The sequence below is a fragment of the Manis javanica genome, chromosome 10 (assembly GCF_040802235.1).
Source record: "Manis javanica isolate MJ-LG chromosome 10, MJ_LKY, whole genome shotgun sequence".
Taxonomy (NCBI): domain Eukaryota; kingdom Metazoa; phylum Chordata; class Mammalia; order Pholidota; family Manidae; genus Manis; species Manis javanica.
The window spans coordinates 749639-774099 of record NC_133165.1 but is presented as its reverse complement, the minus strand read 5'-3'; the positions used below and the strand labels follow the sequence as shown (position 1 = coordinate 774099).

Sequence of the window (24461 nt, the reverse complement as noted above, 5' to 3'; positions counted from 1 at the left end):
CCAACCTGATGCCCAGACATACCTGCTGCGGGGGCTGCTGGCTCCAGCACCCCCAGGGCTGAGCCTGCCCCAGCGGGTACTGACCACCCAGCAGAATGAGGACAGCTGGCTTCGGGGCAGCAGGACCAAGGGCCTTTCTCCCACCAGCTCTGACACCTGGGCTGCTCCAAGGGGAACTTGGCCCCAGTGGATGGGTTGCCATGGCCACACGGGACACTTGGAGCAGGATGGGGGATGGGGGGAGCTGTGGACCCACACCCTACCCTTCCCATAAGGGGCAGGACGAGCTCCATGTCCTCACAGCTGCTGACTGTGGGGAGCTGGCTCGGCTCTGAGGTGGGGTGCAGTCCCTGGCTGTGCTTCCTGGGTGAGGAGCCCCCAGTGGTCCCTCCTGTGTACCCTGGCCATGCGGGGTGCAGACCTGGTGCAGGGAAGGCCTCGGGTGTGGCAGCCATGCCCACTGCCCCCTACCCCTGGGTTGCTCGGCAGGGCAGGGCCTCCAGGCCCCAGAGCAGGCCGCAGGGGCTGGGAGAGTGGGGCACCACCACCCCCACCTCGGCACCAAGCAAAGCCAGCAGGAGCCATTTCCTGCCTCGCTCTCCTAGGGGACCCCAGGCCTGGATAGTGTTGGGGGGAGCCCGGCAGCCCCCGGCGATGGAGCTTGGGCAGTGCCGGGCAGCGCCCTCCCCTGCAGCCTCGTCCGGCCCCAGGACCACCCTGCAGCGGCCCCCCTTTCGCAGATGGGGCCATGAAGGCTTAGAGCAAGTGGCTTGCCCTTGGTTGTCAGCAGGAGTCCCACCGGGCACCCAGGGCCTTCCTGGGTAGCACGTGGTCTCCAGGGCCCACGCCCCCCACCAGCCACTGCTGCCCCACGAGTGCCGCTCCTCCTGCCCCTCGGTGGTCCGGTCAGGCGGCTGCTCCCTGGCCCTCAGGACCACTGACCCGGCCGGGGGTAACTCAGTAACTGCTCCATGCGTACCTTGCGAGGTAATCGGGGGAGCATGGCAGTGTTGCTGGACGGGTGGATGACTGGAGGCTGTGGCTGTGCTGTCCACTGTAGGTCGCCCACCATGTCAGCCTTGATGGACATCAAGAGCAGCGTGCTCAGACAGGTGCACGTGTGCCCACCCTTCCGCCGGAGAGCCGAGGAGGAGCCGGGGAGCGGTGGAGCCGACCCCAAGGAGCCTGCTGAGGGGGCCCGGTGGGTGCCCCATGGCTGACTCACACGGCCACGTGCACCAGGCGTCCCTCCCCTCCCTGGACCTCACACACCAGCTGCCTCGGCAACGCCCCAGAAGCCTAGGAAGCCTTGAAGCCCGGGCTGTGGGGTGTGCTGTGGACGCCACGATGTGCCCCCAGATGTGTGGAGACCATCAGATGGATCCCCTTGGGTCTTGTGGGCTGGTGGTTGGTCCCGGGTGGTGGCTGTGAGCTGTGAGCTTGGGGGGGTCGGCTGACCCCAATCTGGCCTTTCCTGCAGGAAACCTAGGGATGGTGTGGAGTTCTTTGCCCAGATGCGCCTCATCCTGAAGAAGGGGGAGGGCAGACAGGGCCTACCATGCCCGGAGGTGAGAACGCTGCCCAGCATGGTGGCGCCATGCCAGGCTTCCCCTCCCTTCCACCCAGCTGCAGGGCCCTCACCCAGTGCCCCTCACAGGTCCTCCTGCGCAGCGACTCCCCAGCCCCTGCCGAGCCTGTGGATCCCAGCCGTGGCTTGAGAGCTGTGACGCAGGAGGAGGTGAGGAGGATGGAGGTCCAGCCCCAGGAAAGGGCTGCGAGCACCTACTGTGTCAGACCCGGGGTCTGGGGACAGGGGGATCGCAAAGGTGGCAAGGATGCGTGGGCCAGGCCTCCAAGGGAGGCTGGTAGGGGGCAGAGGTCAGCACGGGCCGCCAGTGGAAGGCCCAGCAGGTGCCAAGGCCCTGAGGCAGGGATGGGGCTCTGCCTGCCGGAGCTGCTGCCGGAGCTGGGGCTGGCATGCGGGGTGGCCCGAGGAACCTGAGGCCCTCCCCCACCTGCAGGAGGAGATGCTGTACGAGGAAGCTTTGTACACGGTGCTTCACCGTGCAGGAACCCTGGGCCCTGACCAGGTGGATGACCAGGAGGCCCTGCTGGGCTACCTTCAGCTGGTGAGCCCCGCCCAGCTCTGGGACCACTGCCCACCCCCGCCCCTGCCTGCTGGCCTCCCCGGCTCAGACCACACACACAGATTGGCTCCGTGCACACACATGCCTAGGCTGACAGGCATGCCCAGAGATGGCATGATGGACAGACACGTGCAGCAGGTAGAAAGACGAAGAGTAGATGGGTGACCACAGGATGGAAGGATGGACACCCCTCTCCACCTTGCCTGTGTGCTCCCCTTGCCCATGAGATCCTAGGAGCCCCACTCTGGGGGTCCCTGGGTCCTCACAGCTGCCTGTCCTCTGCAGGTGTTTGGCACTAGCCGTGAGGAGCACGCTAAGGCCATAGAGCGCGTGAAGAAGGCCAAGGTGAGCTGCTGCCCATGTGGGCAGATGCTGACCAGCCGCAGCACCTGTGTTCAGGGACTCGGGGTTGGAGGGGCCACAGGAGGGCCCTGTCATGTGCGCACTGAGCCCCCAGAGGCCCCTCAGCACGCCTCTGTCCACAGGCCCCCAGGTACGCCCTGAAAGTCTCCGTCATGCGTGCCAAGAACCTGCTGGCCAAAGACCCCAATGGTGAGTGGGGACTGGCTTGGACCTGGGCCACACCAGGGCCTGGTGGCCACGGAGGGGCAGGAGGCTGCAGTCGGGCTGAGGCGCCCACTGTGTCCCAGGCTTCAGTGACCCATACTGCATGCTGGGCATCCTGCCGGCCTCGGGTTCCCCGCGGAAGCCAGGCCCGCACAAGGAGCAGCGCTTCAGCTTCCGCAGGGGCAGCAAGCGCAGTGGCCTGCTGCCCGCCAAGTGCATCCAGGTCACAGAGGTCAAGAGCAGCACCCTGAACCCCATCTGGAAGGAACACTTCATCTTGTAAGGCCCCCACCCAGCTGGGTGGCAGGGTGGTCAGGCAGGGGCCGGGGCCAGGGCCGTTCCTGGGGCTGCATGTGGGCAGCTGTGACGGGAGGGGGACTGCTCACAGGGCCTGGTCTCGGTGACTGCCCCAGGGAACCAGGGGGGCTGGTCATACGCCCACTTCCCAGGAGAGGAGACTGAGGCTCAGAGTGGCCGCACAGTCAAACCCAGGCAGCCTGTCTGGAAAAGCAGAGCTCACGGGCCTCCGCTGCTTGAACCTGTGCTCTGGCCCTGGGCAGGGACCGCCCCGGGCCCTCAAGGGCATCTCTTCTCTCCTTAAAGTGAGATCGAGGATGTCAGCATGGACCAGCTGCACCTGGACATCTGGTATAGGCCACTGTGCCCGCAGAGCAGGGGGTGTGGGTGCCCCTGATCTGGGGGCTGTGGGGGGGCACTCAGGGCCCGGCTGGGCTCCAGACAAGCCAGGAGCCCCTCGCCCCGCCCCCAGGGACCACGATGACGACGTGTCCGTGGTGGAAGCATGCAGGAAGCTGAATGAAGTCATCGGCCTGAAGGGCATGGGCAGGTATGCCAGGTGGGACCCTTGTGTCCCCTGACACCGAACCTGCAGCTCAGCCACTGGGCCCGTGGGTGGTGGTTAGAGGGAGCACAGTGAATGCCCTGCTGTGCCCAGGTACTTCAAACAGATCGTCAAGTCAGCTCGCACAAATGGGACGGCAGGGCCCACAGAGGACCACACTGATGACTTCCTCGGGTGCCTCAACATACCCATCCGGGTGAGTGGGTGCCAGGGCCTCGCTCGTGGAGCACCTGCCTGTGGCACCCCACCCTCCTGGCATACTGCAGGTGGCCGCGTCCTGTGACCCCCAGAGTCTCCCATCCTCTGGGGCTGGGGGGAGGCACTGCACTGCGGGAATGGGGAGGGGACAGCCTCCCAGCGCGTCTCGTGCCCGGGCACCCGAGCGCTCACCCCGCTGTTGCCCGTGTCCAGTGGGGAGCAGGGCCAGTGTTCTCCCCTGTCCCGCGGTCCGCGGGAGGCGGAGGGAGGAGGACCCACCCGACGGAACCCGCTTCCCCTAGGAGGTCCCCGTGGCCGGCGAGGACCGCTGGTTCAAGCTGGAACGGCGCTCCAGCGCCTCCCGTGTGCAGGGAGACTGCCGGTTGATCCTCAAACTGATCACCACCCAGGTGGGGAGCTGAGGGGGCCCGGCCCCGCACCCCAGCCCGCGCTCCCAGCCCTGCGCGCCCGCTCTGTACCACAGCCCTGGGCTGGGGCGGGCCGGTGACCGGCAGGCCCTGCGTTCCAGAGGGACACGTGCATGGGCCAGCGCGGACGGTCCGGCTTCCCGTCATACCTGCTGCTGCTCAGCCGTCTGCTGCAGTTCGAGCACCAAGCCCGGGAGGTAGCGGCACGCGGGGCCCCGCGGGGGCCGGGGAACGGCCTGCGGAGGGGCGGCTGGGCAGGCTGGGCCTCGGGGCCGGGTCTCCTGCCTCCAGCCGCCCTGGCCCCTTCCCGCAGCCCAGCTCGAGCGCCTGGCGCGGCGAGTTCAGCGGCCCAGCGGCCACGGTGCTCTGCCTGCACGGTGCCCAGAGCGACCTGTCTGCGCTGCAGCTGGCGGTGCTGTGAGTGGGCGGGGCCCTGGGAAGGGGCGGTGCTTCGGGGGGCCGGGAGGGGGCGGGGCACAGGAATGGGGTGGCTGTGGGCAGGCAGGGACGCCGGCCCCTCCGGGGGACCCTGACCCCGGGCCGTCCCACAGGCACTGGCAGGTGAGCAGCCGCCACCACCAGACCCGCACGCTCGACTACGGCTACCTGCTGGGGCTGCTGGAGGACGTGCACGCCCACTGGGACGAGGCGGCCTCGCTGCCCCAGGAGCAGGTGGTACCCGCGCGCGGGCTGGAAACGCGCTTCTTCAGGGTGTGCCGCGTGCCTGGTGGGCGGGGCACACAGTGAGCGGCCAGACCTGTGGCACAACGGGTGGAGAACGAAGGGGCACGCGCCTGGGGAAGGTGCCGGGCGTGCAGGTGGGCTGTGCGTCAGCCCCGCCAGCAGCAGAGGGCATGGCCTTGCGGGCCTGCCGCAGCGACGGCCGGCGGTGCTGAGGCCTCGAGGCTGCCCTGCCGCCAGGGCCAGCGACCGAGGCCCATGGGGCGAGGCCTGGCTGGCCCGCAGCGCGGCACCGAGAGGTCAGCTCTGAAGGACCCTGTCCCGCAGGTGGAGGGCCTGGCAGAAAGCTTCTCCGTTTTCTCCGAGTTCGGGCTGCAGCTGCTGCGCGGGCTACGAGACTACTTCCCTGCCACCAACAGCAAGGCTGTGAGCCGCCTGGAGCTCCTGCTCAAGTGGGTGCAGCCCTGCACGAGGGGTGGGGCAGGGCACAGGCGGGGCGGCCCCTCATCACGGCGCCCCTTGCGCAGGTGTCTCGGCAAGCTGCAGCTCTTCCAGCCTTCCTTCGAGGTCCGCCCCTTCGAGACAGGGCTGAACATGGACATCGCTGCAGCCCTGAAGGTGTGTGTGTCTGGTGGCCGGGGCAGGCCGACTGTTCAGGCCACGTCACTCCTGGTCCGACCACGCCACCAGCCCGTGTCCCACCCTGCAGTACCACACCCCCTTCCCCATCCTCCCTCGGCCCCACCCATCTTCTGGCTCCACTGCGTCCTTTGCAGAGAGGCAACCGCGAATGGTACGACAGGCTCCTGACCACCAAGACGCCACGTGAGCAGGTTCGGCTAAGGGAGGGCATGGCCCCAGGAGAGTGGGGGGCAGGTGGGCGCAGGCCAGAAGGTCAGTGCGAATGGGGCCTCCTTGCAGCCAGGGCCGCAGCGCCTTACCGGGATGGTCAAGCTGGCCGACGACGTCTATGAGGACCTGCAGTCCTGCTACGGCATCTACGCCAGCCTCTTCCACAGGTGAGCCCTGGCCCTGCCCGCTTCCTCTGCACCCGGCGCCCCATTGCTGTAGCCGGCATGCACGGCCATGGTGAGCAGGCCTCTGAGGTGTGTCCTTTGCAGCATCGTCAAGATCGACTTCTTCACTCTCACCTTCCGGCAGCTGGAGCGCCTGGTGAGGAGAGGGGTGGGCAGAGATGCCTTGGCTGGGAAGGGGTCTGCGTTTCCCTGTTGCCTGGGGCCAGACTCCCCCCTTCTGGGCAGGTGACTGAGGAAGCATGGGTGCTGATAGAGGAGCTGAGCCCCAAAATGACCCTCGAGGTGGCCTCAGGGCTCTTTGAGCTCTACCTGACCCTGGCAGACATCCAGCGTCTCTGGAGCAGCACCCCGGGCTGGTGGGTGCCTTGCCCACCCGTGCCTTCTCTACCTGTCTCCCGCCCCATCGCTCCCGTCTGTCTCCTTCCTCCCACTTGTTCCGCCCCATGTCTATGCTGTCCCACCTGTACTCCAGCCTCCTCCAGGAGGGCTCTGGGACAGAAGCCCCAGTGCTCCCTTACGCCAGGACCCTAGGACGGGCTGGCTCAAGGTGTCTTGATTTGGGTGGGTACTGACTGGCCTCCTGCCCCAGGGACGGCCGCTCCCTCGCACTGGCTGGCATCCACGCCCCATTTCTGCCCGCTGTGAAGCTGTGGCTGCAGGTGCTTCGGGACCAAACCAAGTGGAGGCTTCAAGGCGCTGTGGACGTGGACACGGTGAGTGAGCACCTGGGCATGAGGGTGCTGGGCTCATCTGGGCCCCCCTCTCCTGCAGCTCCCCACCTCCCCTCCTGCCTTCCTAGCTGGAGTCCATGGATGTGTCCTCCAAGCACAGCAGCTCTGCAGCCACTGCAAGCCTCTGCTTCGGTCACATCCAGGAGCTGTGGGCCCGCCTGGCCTGGCCAGACCCCACCCAGGCCCAGGGGCTGGGCACCCAGCTCAGCCAGGTGCGTCCACTGTGGGGGTGGGGAGCACAGCCCAGGAGGAGCTGGGGCCAGAGGGCAGCAGTGCCAGGGCACATCCTACAGCTCCTGAGGCCCTGTCTCCTGCCTAGGACCTGTGTGAGGCAGCCCTCTTCTACACCCAGCTGCTGCGGAAGAAGGTGGACACTCAGCCCGGGGCCACAGGCGAGGCAGTGAGTGAACCGGTGAGCGGGCTGGCCAGCAGGTGGGCAGGGGTGGAAGGCCGAGTGGGGTCACCCTGGGGCCCCAACCACCCGTGGCCGGCACATCTCCCAGCTCTGTGTGGTCCTCAACAATGTGGAGCTTCTGCGCAAGGCTGCTGGGCAGGCACTGCGGGGTCTGGCATGGCCGGAGGGGGCAGCAGGGTCCGAGGGGGTGCTCCCGCGCCCCCTGCTCAGCTGCACGCAAGCCCTGGACGAGGACCTGCAGCAGGAGGCTCACACTGTGACAGCGCACCTGACCTCAAAGGTGGGCGGAGTGGGGATGCAGGGCAGGGCGCCTGGGTGCCCCAGCCCACACAAGGCTGAGCGCTGTACCCCTCAGATGGCAGGTGACGTCAGGAAGTGCGTGCAGCACATCGGCCTGTCTCCTGACTCCATCCAAAGCGAGGAGGTGAGGGGCCGGTGCTGGGCTTGGCATGGCGGGGAGTGGGCGAGGGTCCGACGCAGCCAGCCCTGAGCACCCCGCCTGCAGGCTGCGGCCCCGCTCATGAAGTACCTGGACGAGAAGCTGGCACTGCTGAGCACCTCGCTGGTGAAGGAGAACCTGAGCAGGTGGGGTCCTGGGTGGGGGAGCAGGGCCGGGCCTGGGGTGCAGGCACAGATGCCAGGTGTCCCTGCAGGGTACTGGAGGCCCTCTGGGAGCTGCTCCTGCAGGCCATCCTACAGGCGCTGGGTGCAAACTTCGATGTCTCTGCCGACTTCTACAGCCGCTTCCACTTCACGCTGGAGGTAGGGTTGCGAGGAGGGGCCCCCTGCCTGCCCAGTTCCAGGCCCTGTCCGCGCTGCCCTGGGAGATGAGGCTGCTGACCCGCCCTTTGCCTCACTGCTTCCTGGCCTGTGGGTGGAGCAGCTTCTCCCGAGGCAGCATCCCCTCCCCCTCCCGCACACCCACCTGCAGCAGCCCTGGGCCACCAGCTAGCGTCAGGCACCCACGCTCCCAGGCTGCCTGGGGGCTCTGGAGGTGTCCCAGAAGCGAGGCAGCTCTGCCCCTGTGCTGCTCAGGGCCCCGTCTTGGCCCGTTGTGCCCAGCACACGCCGTGCCCGACTGCTGCCCCTCTTGCCTTGCCCCAGGCCTTGGTCAGTGTGTTCCACGCCGAGGGCCAGGGCTTGCCCCTGGAGAGCCTGTGCGACGGAAGCTACAAGGTGAGGCCTGGCCGGGGGCCTCAGGGAGGGAAGGGAGGCCGGCACAGGCTGCGCGTGGCTGCGGCCCGCAGCAGCCCACGCACAGCGACCCCCGCCCCCGCAGAGGCTGCAGGAGGAGCTGCGCCTGCACAGGTGCTCCACGCGCGAGTGCATCGAGCAGTACTACCTGGACAAGCTGAAGCAGGTACGGGGCTCCGGCGCCGGCGCGCCCCGCCCGCAGCGCCCCATCCAGCCCCACCCACGCCCTGCCTCCCCTTAGCGCCCTCTGGAGCAGAACCGCTTCGGCCGCCTGAGCGTGCGTTGCTATTACGAGGCTGCGGAGCAGCGGCTGGTGGTGGAGGTGCTGCATGCTGCCGACCTGCTTCCCCTGGACACCAACGGTGAGCGGGCGCAGCGCGGGGTAGGGCTTGGGCCGCAGGGGGCCGGCCGTCCACTCACGGCAGTGTCCCCAGGCCTGAGTGACCCCTTTGTGATCGTGGAGCTGGGCCCGCCACACCTCTTCCCGCTGGTCCGCAGCCAGAGGACCCAGGTCAAGAGCCGGACGCTGCACCCCCTGTATGACGAGCTCTTCTACTTGTGAGTGTCGCACCCGCCCCGGCCGGCCCCAAGAGAGGGGCAGGGCTGCGGGTGACCGCTCTCTGCTGCAGCTCCGTGCCGGCCGAGGTGTGCCGCCACCGCAGCGCCTGCGTGCTGTTCACCGTCATGGACCACGACTGGCTGTCCTCCAACGACTTCGCGGGGGAAGCGGCTCTCAGCCTGGGCAGCATTGGCGGCATTGCACGGCCCCAGGTGGGAGGGAGCACGAGGGCCAGGCAGCCCATCACCCTACACCTGCGCCGGCCCCGAGCCCAGGGTGAGTGAGGGCCGGCCTGGGGCGGTGGGTCTGCAGGCTGGCGCTGCCTGCTGCAGCCCCACCCTCCCACCCACCCACAGTGAGGTCAGCGCTGAGGATGCTGGAGGGCCGCGCCAACAAGGACGCGCAGGAGTTTGTCAAGAGACTTAAGGAGCTGGAGAAGTGCATGGAGGCAGACCCCTGAGTCCCCGGGCCGCCAGCCCCAGGCCCTCCCCAAGTCCCCACACTTCCTCCACCTGCCTGTGGTCAGCTCTGTGCAGCGGGGGCCCATGGTGCCCCCTCCCTTGTGTGGCATGCATGCTGTGGCTGGACCCCTGGGTGCCATCTGCCCTGGGTGTACCCCTGTGGTGTGTGCTGTGAACCCCGTGCCCAGCAAGCAACCCCCACACTGATCTGGGCAGCAGACTCAGCATGGCCTGGCCTGCAGCTGCGCACCCCCCCCCCCCCCCCCCCCCCCCCCCCCCCCCCCCCCCCCCCCCGTGCAGAGCAGGCCTGGTCCCCAGTGAGCTCCTGTCTGCTCCCTCAGATGCCAGAGCCCCAGGGCAGGTAGGCGGGCAGGCACTGGTCCTAGAGGGTTCTTGGTGGGGTGGCCTTGCCCTGCAGGGGACGTTAGGTTCATCAGTTGGGACTGGAGGCGAAGCACCAGTGGGTAGAGACCAGGGTGCTTCTCAACGTCCTGCAGCAACACCCCACCGCCCGCCCAGGGAACTGTCCTTCCAAAGACATCACCAGCCCTGCAGCAGAGCCCCACCTGAGGGGGAGCTCTATCCTCTGCCTCTCTGGTGGGGTGGGGTGGACAAGGCCTCACTAGGCGGAGGCAGGAAGGCTGGCGTTTGAGTATGAACAAGCCACGTCTCGGAGGGAGTCCAGGGCCCCAGGATGTGGGAGCATGGGTGGAGTCCCCTCTGCCTCCAAGACCCTCTACCCGCTGAGGGCATGCAGACAGGTCGGCTAAGACCTCCCGGTCTTGTCCTCACTGGCTCACAGGCTCAGGGCGTGACCCCTGGGGCAACTCTGAGGCTGGTGGGTCAGTGCCAATTGGCTGGCTTCTCCTATGTGTCCACACACCATGCGAGACCTACCCACTGCCTGCCACCCCACGGCCTGGACCCTTCATGCAGGGTGCGCCTCACTAGAGACCGAGAGTCCCTCTAAGCCTCCAGGCCAAGTGCAAAGAAACAGGCTCACGCGGGGGTCTCAGTGGCCTGCAGCTTGTTGGGACAGGTCCAAGGCAAGGCCCGGAGAGACCCCTGCAGGGCTGACCCCTGCTCCCAGCCGCACGGACTCAGGCCGCCAGGCCCGTCTGTCCCCCAAGTCCTCTGCCGCCTCTGGATCTCCTCATTGCTCCGTCCCGGAAAATACACGTGCCTGCAGTCTTCAGTCTCTCTGCCGTTTCTCGATTCCTGTCCAGGCCTCTGGGGGGGCCCCGGCCACAGCTCCTTGCCCCAGAGCCTCCTCTTCGGGGCCACCACCTCTGTCCTTGGCCTCAGGCCCGCGCTCCTCAGAGTCATCCTCGCTGTCCCCGCTGTCTGTGGGCAGCCTGGAAGGGGGTACCGTGTTCACTAAGGTGACTCTGGCCAGTCTGAGGGTACCCTCCCTAGCTCTCAGCTGCGAAGCCCCAAGCTGGGGCCCACTCTGTTCCTGTACTCATGAAACCAAAACCTGTCCAGTGCGATGCCCGTGCTCCCTCTTCCAGTCAGAAAACCATCGTGCCCTTGTGTAGGGCACCACCTCACCCAGACCCTCCCCTGTAGCATGAGCGGCTGAGGCCAGAGGCCTGGGTCTGAGCTGTCCAAAACTGGGAATGCCCAGAACCTACCAGGTGCCAGCCACAGGCCTATTGGGGTTTGCAAACTCTCTCCCTGAATCCACATCAAATGGATCTGAATGAAGGGAACAAAGAAGAAAGTGACCCGTGGGTGAGCCTGCAGCAGACCTGAGCCCCCAGCCCTGAGCTGCTCCAAAGGGGGCAGGCTGGCCTCCACTGGGGGTGCTTTGTCCGAGCCAGGCCTCACCAATGTCCTCCTCGGGGGCCTCCGCGGCTCCAGCCAGGAACTCCCTCTCGGCCTGCAGCACCCCCTCTGGGCCACTGCAGGCCGCATACTTGTCCAGGAGTTGGCGGTTCAGGTCTAGGAAGCCCTTGCCCCACTTGAACTTGCGCAGCAAAAGGACAGCAAGGTCTGAGAAGCCTGAGGGTGCACAAAAAGGAGACCCAAGAGTGGACAATCCTCCTTCCACTGCGAGCGTGTCCCTCCACCCTGCTCCACGCTGTCCCAGGAACTGAGTTCCTGCCAGATGCCATCTTACAGTCTACAAAGCCCCGCAGCCTGCCCAGTCCCTCCCCCGGGGCATCCCAGGATGGTTTGTGAGGGGTGATGGAGGGCATTCGGGCCAACGGTGCTGTGTTAACAGGAGGCCACACAGGAGCCTGTGGGCTAGCAATTCACAGGGCCCCTCAGGCCCGCGGGAGTTGGCATGGGAACCCTGACCTGTCCAACCCGATCTCTCCCCACACCTTCATTTCCTCCTGGGATTTGCCCACAGAAAATATGGCTGGGAGCACTGCAGACCTCCACGCCACCAGACCTGGATACTCACCCAGGATGCAGAAGGTGGCAGCAAAAGCTTCCACGCAGGACAGTTTGCAGGGCCGGCCGTAGTTCACAGGGTTGGCAGCCACCAGGTGTGGGAGCAGCCGCAAGTGGCCCCCCCGCATTTTCCCAAATGGTGTCTCCTCCAGTCTGGCCCAGGAGCAGTCAATGACAGCAACCCCAAACTGCGCCACCAGCTGTCTGCCAGGAGCAGCGAGGGCGAGGGTCTGGGGGCCAGCACCGTGGTGATGGCCCCAAGACAGGTGTGTCCCTGGGGACGGGCCTCACTAGAGATACAAGGACAGCCCCCTGCTCCTCAACACCCACCAAAGGCCCTCACAGGCCAGGCTTTCGAGGCAGCTTAGGGGGAGGGAGTTCCTGCAGCAGGCTCGTTTATTCACTCAACAAACATTTACCGAGGCCTGCTACATCCCAGACTCGGCGCTGGGCAGCAGAGCAAACGCGAGGAACAGGTGCATACAAGTGAGCCCTGAAAGGAAGCACGTGCCAGTGCCGGGCGCTCATTAAGGTGACAGTGTCCAGGAAGGCATCACGCCCGGGCTTCCGCACCTACCTGTCTGCGGGGGACACGTACTGGGAGCCCACGGGGCTCAGCACGAGGCCGCCGAACCTGTGGCCCAGGCGCAGGCGGCGAACCAGCCCCAGGCGGGCCAGCTTGCGGCCGGTGCAGCGCCGGGGGTCGCAGTGGCCCAGCTCCCACATGGCCAGCGCGCAGGGCAGGCGCGTCGGGCCCGGGCCGCCCTCATCCTCCGCCGCCTCGGGCTCCTCGGACGCTGCAGCGGGCGGAGAAGGGCGTCGGGCCCCAGGCGCTGCCGCCAGCCCCGCCCCGGCCCCCGGCCCGCCCCCGGCCGCGCCCCACTCACCGCGCAGCGCGGCGCCCACCTCCTCGGCAAAGGCCTCCAGGGAGCGGCCCGCCGGGCGCCGAGCGCGGCCGCCTTCAGCCCGCGGCCGGCGAGCAGCCCTCCTGCGGTCCATGGCGGGGACCCCAGTCGCCGAGAGGCGCCTGCGCCGCTTTCGGCACGGCGGTCACGTGAGCAGGCGGCGCCCACGTGACCGCGCGCCCGGCGGAGGGATGGCGGCCGCGCTGGTGCCCTTGCTGCTGCTCGGGCTGGCGGCGAGCTGTGAGTGCTGGGGTCCCGCGCCCCCGCCCGCCGGGCCCGAGACCCCCGCGCCCCCGCCCAACGGGCCCCGAGACCCCCGCGCCCCCGCCGGCCGAGCCCCTGAGACCCCCGCGTCCCCGCCCAACGGAACCGGAGACCTCCCGGCCCTGCCCAACGGGACCCCGAGACCCCCGCGCCCCCGCCCAACAGGCCCCGAGACCCCCCGGCCCTGCCCAACGGGACCCCGAGACCCCCGCGCCCCCCCCCGCCCAACGGAACCGGAGACCCCCCGGCCCTGCCCAACGGGACCCCGAGATCCCCGCGCCCCGCCCAACGGGACCCTCACAGCCCGTTCCCCGCAGGGCCCGCGCCTGCAGGTGCCGCCAGGATGAAGGTGGTGGAGGAGCCCAACGCGTTCGGGTGAGCGTCCTCGCGGGGCGGGCCGCGGCGGGGCGGCCTGGGCCCGGGCCCCCCTGACGCTCTGCTTACCGCAGGCTCAACAACCCGTTCCTGCCCCAGACCAGTCGCCTCCAGCCCAAGAGGGGGCCTTCCCCAGTGTCCGGTGAGTGACGTGGGGCGGCAGGGCTGCGGGAAGCGGGTCTGGGTTCCGGATCGGGTGCTGCCCAGAGGGGCCGCGGAGAGAAGGGCGGCCTTGGGCGCTCGACAGGCGCGCACGGGCCATCCGAGGGCAGAGCCCCCGAGCTAGGCAGTCGGCCCTGGACGTGGCCCTTTATTTTCTTCTCTACAAGGGACCTGCGAACAGCTCGGCGCCTGTCCCGCCGTGGTCTGTGCTTTGTGTGCCTTAGTATCCACGTTGAGACCGTGTAATGATGTTTCGGTGACTTTTCCTTCAATACGAAAAGTGCCGCTCCGCCGGTTTGCCCCTTTGCCGCCGGCGGTCGTCGTGTGCGCCGGCGGTTTGCGCGGTGGTGGACGTAGGGCTTCCTTCCCACCCGCTGCGGAGGACGCCCTTCGCCATCGAGCATTCGTTTAGCTCTTTGGCCACTAGAAACCGCGCTGTGGGCCATCCCTCCTGAGGACCGTCTACGCCACCGTAAGCGGTCTCCTAAGGCAGGGTCGTTAAACGGGTATAAATGTAAGAAACAAAAAAGAAACAATTTTTTAAAATTGAATGCTACGGTGTGTTAGGGTCTGAGCCGGGGGTGTAGAAGCGAACACACAGCGCCTGTCCTCATGGAGTCGACAGCCTGACGGGGCAGGGGGCGGGGTGTAGCCGATCAACAGGAAGCTGGAGAAAAGCTCGAGGGCGGAAAACGCTCTGTAGGCCCGCGAGGCCGAGGAGCATGTGGGGTGGCTCTGGGAGCTGGGGTTCCAAGTGGTGGTCAGGGACAGATAGAAGTGACATGTCGGTCAAACGCTGGGCGGGGAAAGGGAGTAAGGGGTGTGGCTATCTGAGGGCAGAGGGGTCCAGTGCAAGGAGTGGCCAGATAGAGGCCTTGAGCAAGGGTGCTGGGCCAGAGGGGCTGGCGGGGGGTAGGGTGAGATCCGAGAGGAGGGGCACACGGGGCCTCTGCTCTGCACGAGTCTGCTCCAGCTCATTACAAAGAGCGCTGAGTAGAAAGGCGGAGAGGTGGGGCGTGAGCACCAGAGTACGTTCTGCCTCTGGAAAGCAGTTAACTTTGCCGTGGCGCTGCCGTCCTCTGGTTTCATTTTGAAAAAAGTGAACTTCCATTTTCCTGAACCATTTGAAAGTTGGTCACAGACATCATGACAGGCTATCCCTAAATATTCAGTGGGGATCTTCCACCCCCGAATCGGCCTTAATTCTATGGTATGACCAGTCCCGGTCCACATTGTCCCAGGAATGCCTTCTTTAGCTGTCCCACCAGCCCCGGCCCTGCCAGCAGCAGGCAAGGGTCACACGTGCATCTGGCTAGTTAGGCATAGATCTGTCCACCCGCCTGGCTTGGTGTTGACTTTAGGAGGCTGTCTTACAGAAAGCCTGGCCGCCTGGATACATTGTTGACCTTGCTCTGCTTTCCCCAGTACATTCCATGAATAGGCAGGTAGCCCCAGAAGCCTGACTGTAGTCAGGTGAAGCAGTTTAGGCGCAGATGCTTCATAGGGAAGCAGTGGATTTCTGTAGTATCATGTTCGAGGGCTACACCTGACCACGGCTCAGTGCGGCAAGGGTCTCCCTGTGCCCCGTGCTGTCTGCTGTCCCAGCAGCCTCTCGCCTGGCCCGAGGGGCTGGGGAGGGCTGACTCCCTGCTCCCCTCACACCTTCTGCACTTAGCAGCATGATCTCTGGTAAAGGAGAGCCTTCCCCTTTCCTCCTTTTCTCTCTCTTCCTTTTGAATATCATTGTGGCTCAGATTTAAACTGCATTTTTATTGAGGTGTAAGGGACACATTCAGTTTGATGGAGTTTGACAATTGGGCACATCCGTGTAATTGTCATTCAAAACAAGAAAGAACACCTCCATCACCCAGAAGGTTCCCTGGTACAAGTCCTCCTTCCCATGACTTTCTGGTTTCCGTGACTGCAGGTATGTGTGCTTGGCCTTCAGCTGAAGAGGGTCCCACAGCGTCCAGCCCATGTGGCATGTTGGGGGCCCCTCCGTGTTGCATATAGCTAGTTATTGCCAAGCCGTCTGTAGTCTAGTCAGTTGTATTGTGTCCTGATGCCCCATAAAGCACTGGGGGAGGCTGGCTGACGGCACACAGACCTGAGAGTTTTGTGACTTCTGGTAAGTCTGTAGTTACACATGCACATGTGTGCTTACAGTGAAGTAGATGGAGCCCACGTTTGTAAGTTCCCTACTGAAATGTCAAATTGCAGGGACTTTTCATGTATTTTCCACTCCTGTCTTTTTCTCTAACACTAAAAGCTGGGTTCCTTAAATACATAAATACATTTACTGTTTTTTTCTGTAACTCACCTGCAATAGTCCCAGGGTCATCACAGCGTCACGCTTTCCATGAATGGCTGTGTGAGGCTTGCAGCCCATGTAGAGTCGGGCAGACATGGGTGTCCGAGCACTGGGTGCGCAGCAGCCAGGCCGTCCCGTCCTTGTCGGCCGTCAGATTCACAGTTTGGCCCATGTTTCTGCTTGTGCTCAGGTATCGTGCATGCTATACATATTTTCCCATGTGGTTTTTCCCTAACTGTGAAAAACATGCTTATTTTAAGCATGTTTAGGTGGACAGAAGGCCATGGGAGGCCCCAGGCATGCTCTGCCAGCCTCAGCCCCTTATCCTACCTTTTCCCGGCCACCCCCGCTCACTGGAAACCGACTGCTCCCAGCATACTCCATGTGTATATTTCCGTGTGTATCTCCCGAGGCACAGCCACAGTATCTCGTCGTACTGTTTAACAAGCAGTAACTCCTCCCAAGCCGCTGAAAGCGCGCCCCCCCCCCACCCCACCCCCCCCGTGCCCCTAACGGCCTCGCACATCCTTAGCAGCCAGTTAGTCCTAGTCGGGATCTCAGGGCTGCATGCTGCGTGCTGCTGACATGAATCCTGTGTACTTTGTCTCTGAATCTGCTTCCTCGCAACGTATGTAGTGAAGAAACTGGGTCCCTTGTGTCCCGCGTTCTGGATTTTGTCCATTGCATTCCTGTAGCACTTGACCTTGCGTCCTCAGTTAGCCAGAATAATACAGTTCTTTTTTTTCCCGCTCCGTGTGTCTTTGCCTTACTTTTCTCGCCTGTGGCACTAGCCTGGCCTTGTGTTCTGCTGGAGAGCAGCGGCGAGAGCAGGCTGCCCGTCCGCAGGGCCTCACAGGCCGTGTGCAGCCCTGTGCTTGGCCCTAGAGGAAGGCGCCCCATTCCTGGCTGCTGAGTTTTTACCATGCATGGATGTCGGATTCTGTTAAATGCTTTTCTGCACCTATTGAGATGATCATAGGGCTGTTAACATGGGTAGCACTGGTTTTTGAATGTTGAGCCAACCTCATATTCTTAGAATAAACCTTACTTGCCGTGATGAGTACGTACATTTTATATATTGCTGCATTTAAAGTGCAAATTGTTTCTGACCTTTTTTCCTTCATTTCTAGAATTTCTCTTGGTTCTTTTTTCTATTTGTGTGCTGAATTCTGTCTCTTGCTTCAGCATGTTCACTTTACACCCGCGAACAGAGTGTATAGCTGGCGCACCGTCCCTGGGTCCCGCTCCCATGATTGCCAGGGTCACACCGGCCTGCTTTGCTATGTATCTCTCGGCGACTTGGAAACATAGGTGGTATCAGTACCCCCAGTGACCATGCTGTGTATACATCCTCTGTATTTTGTTGGTCTGCTTTATGCCATGTGGTCTGATATCTTTACCCCTGTGCCAGTTTTCATTACTGTAGTTGTACAGCAAGTTTGAAGTCAGCAATGGTGAGTCCTTCAACTTTGTTTCAAGATAGTTTTGGCTTTGGGGACCCTTGAGAGTCGATTTTAATTTTAGGATGGGTTTTTTCTATTTCTGCCCCCAAAAGAAGTCACTGGAATCTCAATACAGGCGGCGTGGAACCAGCAGGCCACTTTGGGCAGTGCTGACATCTTGATATGGAACCCCCCTCTCCATGACGGTGGCGCATCTCCATTCCTTCGTGCCTTTGATCTCTGCCAGCGCCATCTGGCCATTTTCAGTGCATGAGTGTTTTGCCTCTGTGGTTACATCTATTCCCCAATTTTTTTCTTTTTGATGCTACTGTAAATTATTTTCTTAAATTTTAGTTGTTAGAAGAAAAAGGGCTGTTCATTGTTCGTGTCTAGAAACAACTTGTTTCTGTCAGTTTCATATCCTGAGACTTTGCTGAACTTGCTTTTTAGCACCAGCAGGTTTTGGGGACTCTTCAGGGTTTTCGTGTCATCTGGAAACATGATGATGTGGTTTTGCCTCGTCCTTTCCGATCCAGATGCCTTTTCGTCTGCCTAGCGCTGCCCCGTGGCCCCGGCAGTGGGGCGGGAAGGACGGTCTTCTGCCCCAACCCCCAGCTCAGGGAGAGCCCGCAGTCTTTCCCCGCGGCACGGCCTTCCTCGCGCTGATGGACTGTCCTTCTGTTTCTCGCCTGCACAGCTTCTGTCACGAAAGGGTCTTGCACGTCGTCAGGTGCCTTTGTGTTCAGCTGGGGTGGATCGCATGGTTTTTTCCTCCCTCTTTACTCTGAGAGTGAGGTGTGTTACAGTGATTGGTTTCTGTATTTTGAACCATCCTTGCATTCCAGGAGTGAATCTCACTCGGTCATGCTCTGGAACACTTTGAATGTGTTGACTTCAGTTTGCTAGTATTTTGTTGAAGATTTTTGCATTGATGTTTGTACGGAATATTGTCCTGTAAAATTTCTGTAAAACTGGTAGTGATGCCCTTCCTTCGGTTTTAGTATTGGAGCTTTTCTTCTTAGTCTAGTGAAAATGTGTTGATTCTGTTGATTTCTTTAAAGAACCTCCTTTGGTTTACTGATTTCTCTCTAATCTTTTCTTCCTTCTGCTTTGGACTTAGTTTGCTTTTCTTTTTCTAGTGCCTTAAAGTTTTCAAAGATTATTGACTTGAGGTCTTATTTTTGGATGTCTTTACAGTTTGTTATAAAGTTCCCTCTTGGCATTGCTTTCACTGTATCCCCCAAGTTTTTGTAACTTTTTTCATTTTTGTCTCATTTTCTAATTTGCTTTGTGATTTATTCAATCCAATGGCTATTTAAGATTGTGTTAATATCCATATTTATGAATTTCCCACTTTTGCTTCTGCTACTGATTTCTGGTTTCCTTTGTGGTAAGCACAATTTAGTCTTAAGTTTACGAAGAATTCGTTTGTGGCCTAACACATGGTCTTTCCTGCAGAATGTTGTGTGTGCGCTTGGGAAACACGCATGTCCTGCTGTTGGGTGGGGTGTTCTGTACACAGCTGGTAGGTCCCGTTGGCCTGTGGTGTCCGTGCGAGCCCTCCATTTCCTTAGCAGGGGGCTCCCGGGACCTCCACGCATTGTAGGACTGTTTCTCCCTTCTTTGTCAGTATTTGCTTCATCTGTATTCACAGTCCCATGTTTGGTGTCCATGTTTATAATTATCAATCCAAAGATGCATTGACCCATATAATGTCTGTCTCATAATCAGCATAGCTGCCCCATGTGTAGCTGTTACTTGCATGGAATATCTTCTCCATCCTTTCACTTTCAATCTGCTTGTCTTTGGAGCTCAAGTGAGTCTCTGATAGGCAGCACAATTGGATCACATTTTTTTTTTAACCCACTTGGCCCATCTCTGCCTTTTGGGTGGAGAGTTTAATCCATTTACATTTAGAGTAATGATCTGTGAGGAACTACTTGCAGGAAATGAAATGGCGAGTGTGTCTGGTCACTGTCTGTCTCCTTCCCCCACTATTTCTTGCTGATTTTCTAGGTGACATGTTTTGATTTCCTTCTCATTTCTCTTTCTACCTGGTAGAAAGTAACAAATTCTACCATGGGGCTCACACAGCATCCTAGAGGTATTGAAAGTCTACTTTGAATTTGTACCAACTTAATGTCAGTCACATACGTACAGTCTGTATTTGTTACTGCCTTCTACACCCCTCCAAATATTGTGTACCCACCAACATCAACTTACATTTTTTCATACATCTGGTTTTTAAATTCTGTACGTTACAAATCAGAGTCCCAACACTGACTTTTTGACTTGCCTGTGTTAATACCTTTCCTGGAGACCTTTATAACCCTCATGCACCTCATGGGACCCCCTTGGGCATTCTTGCAGGGCAGGACGATTGATGGAGCTCCCTCAGCTTCAGTTCACGTGGGAGCATCCTGATTTCATCCTCATTTTAGGAGGTAGTTTTCCTGGGTATGGGATCCTTGGTTGACAGGGGCATTTTTCTTTCATTCCACCGCTTTCTGGCCTCCTGCATTTCTGCACTGAAACTGGATGACGACCTCAAGGCACTCTTGCCATCGAGGAGGCACTTCGTGCTTGGTCTCTGGTGTTCCTCTCCTTTGTCTCAGTGTGGGTCTCTTTCCATGCATCACAGTCGGAGTCCAGTGAGCTTCTTGGGTCTGTTTTATCGAGTTGGGGAGGTTTGGACAGTCCTTCCCACTGACCAGCCCCCTGCCCCCACTGCCCCACTCCCAGGACTCCCAGGTGCCGGGCAGGCTGTGCCCGGTGTTCCCTCCTGCTCCATCTGTCGGACCCTTCCTGCGGCTGTTTCACCTCAGTTGTTTTTCAGCTCTGGGATCTCTCTCTGGTTCGTTTCTATAATTTTTCTCTTTCCCATCTTTCAGTTTCCTGGTACCCTTTAGTGCCTGGAGCACATGTAAGTAGCTGGTTAAAAGCCTGTTTAAGTGCAGTGTCTGGGCTTCTCCTGGCATGGTGGTGTGGGGTTTTCCTCTGGAAACAGACACCTCCTCCCGTCTTTGCAGATGAAGCCTCCACCAGTGAGCCAGGCATACTCAGCCGAGGGAGCAGGCTGGTCCTTCCCTGGAAGCTGGGTACCAGGCTGCTCCGGATGCCACTTCCCAGGCCTCAGGGCTGCAGGGTCTGCCATGTGCCCACCCATCACCTCTTGCGAGTCTCTAGCCCCCTGCCGCTTTTGTGATCTGAGTCAGGCAGCCCCCAGCCGGGCTGGGACGCCAGGCCTCAGAGCCAAGGCAGGGGCCACAGTCTACGTTGCTGCGCCTGCTCTTTGCACGGGACTCAGCTGTGGCGCTCTTCTCCTCCAGGGCCCGCCCACCTCTCCATACTTTCTGGAAAGTGCTTCAGCCTGGTGGAGTCCATGTGAGTGAGGGGCGGGTCCGGGCGGCGGGCAGGGACCGGGACCCCTGTGATGGCGGCTGTGCCCCCAGGTACAAGTACGAGCTGTGTCCCTTCCACAACGTGACGCAGCACGAGCAGACCTTCCGCTGGAACGCCTACAGCGGGATCCTTGGGTGAGTCAGGCAGGTGGGCTGCTGCGTCCCCAGGCAGCCCCCATCCCCAGCCTCATGCTGTGCTGCTGCTCCCCAGCATCTGGCACGAGTGGGAAATCACCAACGGCACCTTCACGGGCATGTGGATGAGAGACGGCGACTCCTGCCGCTCCCAGAGCCGGCAGAGCAAGGTGGGGCTGCATGAAAGGAGCCTGGGGGGGAGGGGCTGGCTCCCCCCTACCCCCCACCCACCAAGGGTCTCCCCAGGTGGAACTCACCTGTGGAAAAAGCAACCGACTGGCCCACGTGTCTGAGCCAAGCACCTGTGTCTACGCGCTGACGTTTGAGACGCCCCTTGTCTGTCACCCCCATGCCTTGTTAGGTAGGGGCGGGGCAGGGGGATGGGGGTTGGGGGCAGAAGGGCTCAGCTGAGTCTGCTTTCTGCCGGGTTCCTAGTGTACCCAGCCCTGCCCGCAGCCCTGCAGCAGAGGTGGGACCGGGTGGAACAGGACCTGGCCGATGAGCTGATCACTTCCCAGGTGAGGTGCTGGGGCGGGCACCCCCTTGGCCTGGCAGTGCAGCCGGGAGCTGGGTGTCCCTCTCCCCGACCTTCAGGGCTATGCCAAGTTGCTCAGGGCGCTTCTTGAAGATGCTGGCTACCTGAAGAGTTCAGAAGAGAGCGAATCTGCACAGCAGGAAGCAGGCACTGCAGGCCTGGTGTTTGAGAACCTGGAGGACTGCAGCAGGGTACGGAGTGGGGGTGCTGGTGGTGCCCCCATACCACCTGGCACCACTGGGCGGCCAGCCCCACCTGTGGGTCTGTCCTGTTCTAGGCACACAAATCACTGTTAGAAGAGGTCAGGAGGCTGAGGAACGTGCTGACCCAGCATGGCATCCCGCACACAAAGCCTGCAGGTGAGTCCTGCCTGGGTGAAGGGGCCAAGTGTGCCCTGGCCTGTGGACCAAGCCCTGTCCTGACCTCTGCCATCTGGTCTTTTAGTAGAAACTTCCACCTCTGAGCATTTGGGCACCAAGGCCCCCACAGACAGGACAGCAGAGCAGCTGCGAGGTGACCCAGGACTGCAAGGACCCCTCCTGTGAGCGGGGGTAGGCTGGAGAGCAGAGCAGGCTGCTGGCTGGGGCCGCGGCAGGGCAAGAAGGCCAGGTGGACACACCGCGGGCAGAGGCCACACTGCCCACGTGCCTACCAGCCAGCCCGACTCAAACTGGTGCTCAAAGACACAGACAAAATAAAGATTCAGAGTTTTAATTAATTCCCATATGGATAAAAATAATTCCATGAATTCTGTAAACTGTTGCATAAATGCTATAGTGTAAAAAGATTTAAACAAGTGTTAACTTTAAACAATTCACTACAAATAAATGATTATGCATTATAAATACTACTACCTTCTGGGTTAAGAATATTCCATTCCAGTAATATCTCATCTGAACACTCAGCACACACAGATTTGGACTTCCATAAATCGATCTACATGAAGCTGAGATCTGCTGACCCCAGGCCCACAAGTGCAGTGATGGTACAGTGCTGGCAATGATACTGACACAAGGGGCTGGGGGGCAAGAGGCAGCGAGGACACCACCTCACCCAGCAAGTACCTGCAGCTCCAGCTGCCACCCCCGGCCTCCCGACTGGCACCCACGACTGGACGTGAGGCCTGAGAGGCCAAGCCTGCCCCCAGCTCAGCCACCTGGGCCTGCAGGGCCGGCTCCCTCGGGAGACCAGGGCCGCCATTGAGAGGCAGGGAGACGAGGCCCCCCAAGCAGCTCGGCACTCCAGGAGGACCACTGGGTGCTGCTGTGGTCTTCCCACCATGCCTGTCCTAGGAGTGCAAGCCCGGGGATGTGTGCCTGCAGACTCCCAGCCAGCACACGACTCACAGAGTAGCTTATAAATAGACCTAAAGCTTAATTGTTCGTAATTGTAATTTGAAAATGTCTAGGCATCAATAATAAACACTGTCCTGATTCCCAAAAAGACCAAAGGCCTGAAATGGGAAACAAGTACATAAATATTAATAAAAATAATTTTAAACAGTGATAACAGTAGCACAAAATATACGTAATTTCTAAGAGCTAATAAATCACTATCGTTAAAAACAGTCACTAAAACCGTCAATAGTTACCTTTAGTAGCGGACTAGCAGAATGTCATAGATCCACCTTTACAATGACACAACTTTTCTATCAGTTTGTCTTACATTAAAAAATGTTTTGAACCTCTTCCTATAGTAAATATTTGGTCACTGATAAAAATTCTTACCTAGTCACTTCGCACTTTTAAAAACGCTATTAGAAGTCTTTGGCAGAGCCACAGGCGGTAGGGACGGGTCAGGGGTCACTTCCCGCCCCCAGCGGCCCTGGAGAGATTTCCTCACTGCAACCTGGGCTGCTCTGCAGTGAGTTGCTGGGTAAACTATGGGCACCTTCTGCTTCCCGGATTGCCTGCCGGGAAAAACGACCCAACAAGACCGGAGAAGATTCACGGCCTGGCTAGAATCAGACCCGTTTTCAGCATTTCTGCGGCGGCCTTGACGCCAGGCTGGACCTGAGGGGCCTGCGGCGAACACGGCCCAGCCCCGCACGCGGCCAGGCGCGCTCAGCCTCGCGGCCACATGAAAGCTGCCGACAGCCACGTGCACAGGCCGCGCGCAGCGTGCGCTGCGAGGGCGCCACCGCCCGGCCCGCCTCGCCCACTGGCGGGGTCCCGCCGGCCCGCCCAGAAGGGGGAGGGCACCACTGCCCGGCAGCCACGGCCAGGGCACGGCTGAGGGAGCGTCCGCCGCCGCCGGACCCTGTCTGCTCACCTTCCACCAGCGAATTGTCTCAAGAGTTCGAAGGGGGAAGAGCGAGCCGAACGCCCCGCTTCCGTGGCTCCTCCGCAGGCGCAGGCGCTTAGAGAAGCGGGCGGGCCCAACGGCGAGCTCCGCCCCGCTCGCCCCGCCCCGCCCCGCTCGCCCCGCCCCGCGGCGGCGGACAGGCCGGTGGACGCGCGCCGCGTGCTTGGGAAGCGTTCTTCCCACAAAGTTAAAAGCATTTAAACGGACGTATCTTTCAAGAATCACTCCCTGCTATAAATACTATTTGCACTTAATTTGAAAACTATAAAAATCCTAGGTCTCTCTCACTAACTAGATAAATGCTCATTTCAGAAGTAACATTTCAGGATATGCAACCTAATGTAATTACCATACTATGAGTTAACAAACTGATAGGTAATATTTTAAGTTCACAGTACACATATAAAGCTTCATATTATCGCATATTAAAAAAAACATGAACCTAGAAAGCAGCTTATAGCAACTTAAGACGCCCATTTAAGTTCCTCGGTTTACAAAGTGCTTTGCTGGACCCAAATTCCCAGGATCTGTCCAAGTAGTGCCAGGATGCGCAGCCCCCGCGTGCTCCCACGCCCGCCCGCCCAGACCGCTGTGAGCGGAGCCAGTGGGGCGGGGCAGGGTCCCGCCGGGTCTACCGGAGGAACCCCGAGCAGCCACGGCAGGACACGCAGGCCTCCGGTCCCAGCAGCTGCCCAGGGCCAGGGCCCCGAGGTCGGCGGCACCAGGAGCTGAGCGGCGATGTCACCGCGTCTGTGGAACACGGGCAAGGCGCCATCACCACGGGATGGGCTGGCCATCGCAGTAGGGGCATCCGGGCGCACTGGCCGCGCATGGCTCACAGAGGGCGCGGTGCTGGCAGGGCCGCAGGACGGCGCCGTGGGCCCGCTCCCGGCACACCTCGCACTGCTTCGAGCGCATCTGGAAGATCACCTGCAGGCGAGACG

At 61.2% G+C, this 24461-nt stretch overlaps 4 protein-coding genes across 15 annotated transcripts in view; 2 read left to right on the top strand and 2 right to left on the bottom strand.

Annotated features, from left to right (window-relative positions):
* The first annotated feature begins 971 nt into the window (after positions 1-971).
* Positions 972-10475, top strand: BAIAP3 (BAI1 associated protein 3). 2 transcript variants are annotated; one of them, XM_073214401.1, is made up of 33 exons: positions 972-1201; positions 1481-1568; positions 1658-1738; positions 2022-2129; positions 2433-2492; positions 2633-2699; positions 2798-2993; positions 3318-3362; positions 3484-3561; positions 3670-3772; positions 4077-4184; positions 4304-4399; positions 4516-4619; positions 4754-4874; positions 5211-5335; positions 5411-5501; positions 5660-5716; positions 5805-5902; positions 6005-6056; positions 6146-6276; positions 6510-6633; positions 6720-6863; positions 6971-7051; positions 7155-7346; positions 7422-7490; positions 7572-7651; positions 7720-7828; positions 8171-8242; positions 8346-8426; positions 8502-8622; positions 8695-8818; positions 8890-9095; positions 9176-10475. In XM_073214401.1, the coding sequence occupies exons 1-33, from the start codon at positions 972-974 to the stop codon at positions 9277-9279; spliced, it is 3546 nt and encodes a 1181-aa protein (XP_073070502.1). In that variant the 3' UTR covers positions 9280-10475. The 2 variants fall into 2 exon arrangements, with proteins under 2 accessions (XP_073070502.1, XP_036861717.2); XM_037005822.2 differs by having other exon boundaries at positions 6971-7063.
* On the bottom strand, positions 10291-12724 carry TSR3 (TSR3 ribosome maturation factor). Its single transcript, XM_073214412.1, has 6 exons — positions 12571-12724; positions 12261-12480; positions 11694-11887; positions 11111-11284; positions 10915-10978; positions 10291-10635 (listed from the first exon to the last, which is right to left on the bottom strand). The coding sequence occupies exons 1-6, from the start codon at positions 12680-12682 to the stop codon at positions 10473-10475; spliced, it is 927 nt and encodes a 308-aa protein (XP_073070513.1). The 5' UTR covers positions 12683-12724; the 3' UTR covers positions 10291-10472.
* GNPTG (N-acetylglucosamine-1-phosphate transferase subunit gamma) lies at positions 12681-22063 on the top strand. 2 transcript variants are annotated; one of them, XM_073214411.1, is made up of 11 exons: positions 12681-12828; positions 13170-13227; positions 13302-13369; positions 20472-20526; positions 20595-20678; positions 20755-20848; positions 20925-21039; positions 21114-21196; positions 21273-21404; positions 21491-21572; positions 21661-22063. In XM_073214411.1, exons 1-11 carry the CDS (start codon positions 12681-12683, stop codon positions 21756-21758), a joined length of 1017 nt encoding a protein of 338 aa, XP_073070512.1. In that variant the 3' UTR covers positions 21759-22063. The 2 variants fall into 2 exon arrangements, with proteins under 2 accessions (XP_073070512.1, XP_073070511.1); XM_073214410.1 differs by having other exon boundaries at positions 21658-22063.
* The window catches only part of UNKL (unk like zinc finger), a 34848-nt gene continuing 32295 nt past the window's right edge, over positions 21909-24461 (bottom strand). For all 10 annotated transcript variants that reach the window (XM_037005629.2, XM_037005631.2, XM_073214407.1 and 7 more), the window contains one exon: positions 21909-24447. In XM_037005629.2, the coding sequence (XP_036861524.1) occupies positions 24292-24447 (156 nt within the window). In that variant the 3' untranslated portion in view covers positions 21909-24291. The remainder of the gene's footprint in view (positions 24448-24461) is intronic.